Source organism: Mycena indigotica (assembly GCF_014461135.1).
Source record: "Mycena indigotica strain 171206Taipei chromosome Unknown Mind.scaff0011, whole genome shotgun sequence".
NCBI classification, from domain to species: Eukaryota; Fungi; Basidiomycota; class Agaricomycetes; order Agaricales; family Mycenaceae; genus Mycena; species Mycena indigotica.
The window spans coordinates 1,092,808-1,098,807 of record NW_023503010.1 but is presented as its reverse complement, the minus strand read 5'-3'; the positions used below and the strand labels follow the sequence as shown (position 1 = coordinate 1,098,807).

At 51.2% G+C, this 6,000-nt stretch overlaps 3 protein-coding genes across 3 annotated transcripts; 1 reads left to right on the top strand and 2 right to left on the bottom strand.

Moving 5' to 3' along the window:
• Nucleotides 1-695: 695 nt before the first annotated feature.
• Nucleotides 696-1,373, bottom strand: MIND_01164100 (1,3-beta-glucanosyltransferase; the record flags this gene model as incomplete). The annotated part of the gene is made up of 2 exons (XM_037368161.1): nucleotides 696-1,039; nucleotides 1,094-1,373. The coding sequence occupies 2 exons, from the start codon at nucleotides 1,371-1,373 to the stop codon at nucleotides 696-698; spliced, it is 624 nt and encodes a 207-aa protein (XP_037215087.1).
• Nucleotides 1,374-2,431: 1,058 nt separating this feature from the next.
• On the bottom strand, nucleotides 2,432-3,741 carry MIND_01164000 (Isomerase YbhE; the record flags this gene model as incomplete). Its single annotated transcript, XM_037368160.1, has 6 exons — nucleotides 2,432-2,922; nucleotides 2,970-3,084; nucleotides 3,135-3,293; nucleotides 3,336-3,486; nucleotides 3,534-3,657; nucleotides 3,708-3,741. The coding sequence occupies 6 exons, from the start codon at nucleotides 3,739-3,741 to the stop codon at nucleotides 2,432-2,434; spliced, it is 1,074 nt and encodes a 357-aa protein (XP_037215086.1).
• A 1,100-nt stretch (nucleotides 3,742-4,841) lies between these two features.
• MIND_01163900 (BTB domain-containing protein) lies at nucleotides 4,842-5,566 on the top strand (the record flags this gene model as incomplete). The annotated part of the gene is made up of 3 exons (XM_037368159.1): nucleotides 4,842-4,916; nucleotides 4,968-5,137; nucleotides 5,185-5,566. The coding sequence occupies 3 exons, from the start codon at nucleotides 4,842-4,844 to the stop codon at nucleotides 5,564-5,566; spliced, it is 627 nt and encodes a 208-aa protein (XP_037215085.1).
• Between the last annotated feature and the right edge of the window lie 434 nt (nucleotides 5,567-6,000).

Genomic DNA, 6,000 nt, shown 5'->3' with positions numbered 1-6,000 from the left:
GTCAGCCTCACTTGTATTTGCTTACTTCTATTCACTCTTTGGATCCTCCCCTGCTAGGACCTTGATCTCAGGCCTCCGGGGTTGCCCTTACACTTTCAATCATGTTAGAGCAATACACCTATTAGATTGAAGATAAAGCTACAATACAAGATGTCCGATACAATATATCTACTTTATCCTAGGATATGCGGAACAGACTACAAAACCTTGGTAATATTAATGCTCGAGCTGACGGTGTTGTTCTCTCTTTGCCATGCGGTTTCTATCACCCGCAGGAGTTATATAACTAGTACTAGTACGGCGACGCAGTTAAGAGCAGCGTAAAGATAGAAATACTCGACTTTTTTTGGCAAATTTTTGCAAGTTATGAGAAATTGTGTAAGTTACGATATCAATACCATGGTGATATGCTTCAAGTTCTTGAATCTTGAGATGGACTTGAACTTGGAGCTCAAAAGAACATTTTTACGCCGAGCTGTGCTCATGTCAATTGACAAGTCCTTCAAATTTAAATTAGATTCTGTGTCCGTAACAGTCCGTAAGGAGAAAAAACGAGCGATGAGATCGTCTGCCAAGGCACAAAACTATATGTACACGCAGAGCTGTAGCTAAGAATATGGTAGCAGTAGTAGTCGTATCTATCATGTCCGATGTGCGTCCGTCCCATTCGATAGTAGTAGGGAAGATAGTAGCAATCAAGGTGAGACCACCAACCCCGACCCGCATAGGGACACTCGCGCCATTTGTGTTGTGGCTTCCGCCATTCCACCACTACTGCCTCTATTACCACCCGAACCATTACCTCCACCTCCACCGCCAGCACTGCCCGAGGGACCGGGGGCACCAGAGCTTGCTTTGGGGGTGAAAACTGCGCTCGGGCTGGTGAGGCATTGGGTTACAGCTGAGCTTCGCGCAACGACGTTGGGGGGCGACAACTTGACCGAGTCGGATAGCGTGGCATTGCCCGCGAAGTCGCAAGAAGTGGCCACACGAGCGGTTAGTTCGTAGTATTGGGAGAAGGCGTAAGAGAGACGAGTGGCTAAATGGCGAAAGGTGAGACTGTGGAATGCTCAAGTCGCAAAGAAAAACACACCAGGGTCACAGCTAGCAACTGTCCCATACACACCAGTGGTCTTGTTCGTTCCAATATCCACACAACTGCCTCCAACTTGACCAAGCAGGCTGCAGAGAACCCCCGTCAACGTGCCCATGTTGCTGGTCGCCGGCTTGAATAAGCACGGAAGCTTGTTATGAAGACAGGTGCAGGCATCCGTGTTTGGTGTTGGCGGGATAGTTGTGCTCACTTCCAAAGCATTATTCTCTGGGAGAGAATAGTTTGCGGTATTGGGAGACAAGGTTGTCGAAGTTGGCATTGGTGGTTACAGTCTTGTTGTCCGTCGACAAAGTCGCCATGCCAAACTCATGGCCACCCGCAGCAGCAGGGAAGTAGCTGAACGCGATGCCTCCAGGGCCGTGTACCAGGATTGCAGTTCTCTGAGCCATACTCAGAAAAGTAAGCCGTGACGTTATAGACTGACCGCTCCGTATCGAGAAGCAGGAAACGCTGGACATGCTCCGGAGGCGGATTCGGCTGCGACCTCCTTGTTCCACCCGAGAGAACAGCGTCGGCTGAGACAGCGAATAACGCGACTATTGAGTGGTGTCTCGCTTGGTGGCGGCTCTCAGACGTGGGATGTGAGGGTAAGCTTTAGTCTTCTACATTCATGCGATATTGACGACACAACGCAGACCGGCGCTGGTGAGGATCGAGCGGCAGTGCGGGAGCTTCTACATCAACGGGGAGCAATGAAAAGCCTGCAATCAGGAGCTAAGTACAACCCATGCAACGATGAAGACCAAGAACACACCGTCACACAGTCCAAAGCTTCCTCCCCTGCCGCCCCAAGTCCCACCAAACAGCTCCTCCGGTCTTCCCCGATCCTACCCGTGCCCAGCAGCGGGCAGGCCATCAAGCAACCGTGCGTTGGCGGCCAGCACAGTCCGTGCTGAGGGAAAACGAGTGGTCGAGTCAAGGTCGAGCAAGGTCGAGAAAGAAGGAAGGGAATGATGTGGCACGTGCGGCACAGCATGGTCCGTGCGCGCCACGCCAAATCTTTGCCGTTTTCTCTTCTCTATGTACCCGCGCCTCCTAGAGGTGCAAAACTGAGGGGCGATGGGAACTATGGGCCGAGTGGTGGAGGATGTGAATTTGGCTCCCCGCACTGCTGGTGCCCGAGCCACATAACATGGAGCGTCAGGCTACCGCTCGAACTATGCCTGCCTCATGTTGCTTCTCTATGAGCAACAGATTGGACGCAAAAATTACAGTGCGAGACGTAAATGTTGCCTTCATAAACGAATATTGGCTGTCAGGCTTCGCCCGGCAACACTTCTGCATAGACAATTCCGAGTCGTCTGCAGAAAGCTCGTACTAACTATGACCAGCTTCAACGGCTGGGAGCATGACCACTGTCGTGCGCGGGACTGCGCTCGAATTCCTTGCAACCTCGACGAGATTTCGCCCCCCATCCACCCGCTTAAAGATGACCATCCCCCCACTAACCGCGCCAAGCGCGACAAGATATTCTTCCCCGGTCGGTCCTAAGCCCAGTTCCATCCCACGGATATTGACAAGGCCAGTGTAGACCTGTTTGACAATGCTCAAGTCAGAAGGGTTGAAGATTCCGATGGTGTCTCCGCGAGGATCTTGTGTACCGGCAATATTTCGGTTTGACACGTATATGAGAGGCTGGGGGGTGACTGGAAGCAAAATTTCCGCAGCGGCGAAGGTCGCACCCGCGGGGCTATCCGAAGCAACCGTCGTGGCATTGGCGAGGAAGGGAGAGGTACCGTTGGGGTAAGAGGGGATGGCTTGTTTTGTAAGGAGATTTGCGGTTTCATGGAGGACAAACAAGTCTGAGCCTATATTCTATATTAAGCAAGAGAAGAGATACGCGGCGACAGCGAACCCAGTATGGCCATATGCCTGGGTCCCGTCCCTTTTGGGTGCTGAATGAAACCATGGATTGCAAAATCCCCAGCGCCGCCGCCAACTTGACCGATGCGCCAGATTTTGTCGCCGCCCTGGCTAACGATCAGCATGAGATATGATGCGCGAAGTTACTATAACACACTAGGTCTGGGACGAAGACCTCGCTGCCATGCTCAACCGCCATATGTGGGTTCGAGGTACCACCAGGTGGCGGAGTGAATGAAAGGAGGGTCGACGTGGAGTTATTGAATTGAGTACCGGTCTTGGATGTTGGAACGATTTCGCCATTGCCAGAGCCATACTGCAGGAACTGAGCCACGCAAAGCTCTGGGTGGTCACTCACGTTCATGATAGCGACCTGTCCTGTCAATAGCGGGCCGCAGAAAGCAGGCCCGTTTCCGCCCGAAGTCACTTGATCGAGGAGGGAGAGACCACCCGCAGGAGTAACTGTATAGGACTGCAGCATCCCGAGCGGTCCTACTTCGTTGACGGCACTTTGCGCATGTAAGTCTCAGGCTCCAGGGGGTTGATGACCACGTACTAGATGACATTATTGTCGGTTGGATGCTGCTTGAGCCAGGATGGATTGGCTGAAGTGGGAATAGTTTGGAGGTACGTGAGGGCAGAGGTCTGCGTGTCGAAGAGGTAGGAAACGATGAACGATGCTACATCACTGCCGGTGAGCAAAACCCGAGAATTGTATGGCCTAACGCACTGTAGCCGCCGGTGTATAGCGTGAATTTGACCATGGCAAAGCGCAAGGAAGGGGGGACGGCCAGTGAGACCAAAAATAGCACGTCGGCCGTCAGGCGACTGGACCGCGTGCTCGCAACGGGTGGGGCATCATGACTGCCACGAAGTACGACCGACCGGTGACCCCCCCCCTTCTTTCAAAGTGCTATGGCCTTGATTCAAGTTACCTCGCGGTATTGAGAGATGGAAGAACCTGCAGGTCACACCGTGATGCAGGTCACACCGTGACCGCATGACGCTTTTTTCCATTTGCTTTGACAGACCTTTATGCCAGTTTCTCCTACTCTGATATGTATTCCTTCTTTTCCCTGCAGAACAACATACCCTCCAGCTCGCGCTCAGAGTCATATCCGTCTTTCCGCATTCTCACCCGGTGCCGCGTCGTCATCCACACAGCCTGGATTATCATCTCGCACGCATGCAGCGGGCGAGTTCTGGAGAGGTGCCAGTGGTTGGGTTCGAGATATGACGACCAGGCCTCATGGTTGCGACCTCTACTACTTCTCCCTCAACTGTGACAAGAAGAAAAGCCTCGGATATTCTTTGTCCTTGAAGTTCTGGGAGAAGATACCTTCCGCTGTGCGATTTGCATATCCTGTGGACGATTGGTTCCGCATTTCGGCTGCGACCACACACTCAGCCTATCCGCGCCATACTCATCTCAGTTCCCAACCCGCACCACCACCAAAGCACCACAAGTTCCACAATTGACGAAGTCCCGCCGGACCTTCGCGTCTGAGACTTCGACAGAGACTGGCCTCCCCAACTTGATATCATATATCCGTCAACAATTCCGGGTCGAGTGCCGACACATTGTGCTTCTCCCTGCGATCCATTATCCTTCCCAACCCACAACGAAACGGTGGCACATCCAAAATCAAATCATCCATCCACCCACCAAAATATGTTCCTCGTCGTTGAGTACCGTGGCGCACCCTTGGCCCCATGATAGATTTTGCGCTGACCATTGGCCTTCACGCTGCTGCTCTTCGATCCAGCCCTATCGCGATCATGATCCCCCAGTTGACTATTAAAGGCCGCAAATGTGCACGTCCTGTGCCTGTACTACCCAGTGTGCTTTGGGTGTCATCCAAGCATGAATCCGGACTCGAAGCCATGCTCTCAAAGCACCCACTTCTGGCTTCGGGATCATGGCATGCTTGTTTTCGAAGTGGGTCGTCAGCATGATCATTTTCAAAACTAAATATTTCACTGGACTTAGGTACAACATGTCCTCTTCCGAGTCCACGCGTATTTCCTCCATCGCGACTCACCTGTGCTCCGCGACATGGCGCCAGTCGAGATATCAGCCACCGGGCCGGAGCCCGTCTTCCACCTTGATGGCGTCAAGAGCAAAGACTTCGAGCATCTCCTCTGGCTCTACTACAATCCGTACCTTGGTATTGTCTTTCCCGTCTCGTTGCTAACAGCCTTGATAGATTGATTACCAACTACACTGCCCCCAAGACTACTTGGCAAGCGATTCTCAGGCTTGCAGATCGGTTCGAGATGGACAATATCAAGAAGATTGCCCTGCGAAATCTGCTCGTTGCGCCTGATGTTGATCCTTTCGAGACAATCATGTTGTGCGAACGCGAAGACATGGCGCGCGCCCAGGCTGAGGAAGCTTACATCGCAATTTTGACACGAAATGCGCCTTTGAGTGCAGAAGAAATCAAGGTGTGGGGGTTGACTGCAGAGGTGATCGCGATTATCACACAAGCACGGGAGGAGGTAATCAAGCTCAGGAATAGGGCAGAGGAAGGCGTTAGGGACCTTGTCAAGGCTGCGTTGAAGAACAACAGCAAGATGCCAGAGTGAATGATAAATCATGATTATGCATATTTGAATGTTGTAAATGTACTTGTCAGTGAAATTATATCTGTTCTGAGCTGATAGTTTACACAGTAGCAAAGAAGTTGTGTAAAGACTGTGCGCACACACTTCACGAAGCACAGTTGACTTGAACAAGATGAATGATGCATCATACACTTCGGGCTTACTAACTCAACACTGAACTCCTCCAAATGTGTAATGTGTAAAAAGCTAGCCTGAACCTCTTACATATTTGTTCTAAAAAAGGAAATCTTTGTGCAAAAAATCAAATTTTTTCTACACTATCTTTCACCTTGAAAGATTGATGCATTGAGTTGCATATATCTACTAGATCTGCAATCAAAGATGCTAGTGATGAAAATCTCTGATATACCCTTATTAAATGTTCAGTTCCCTTGCATTATGAGTTTGTGCAACCT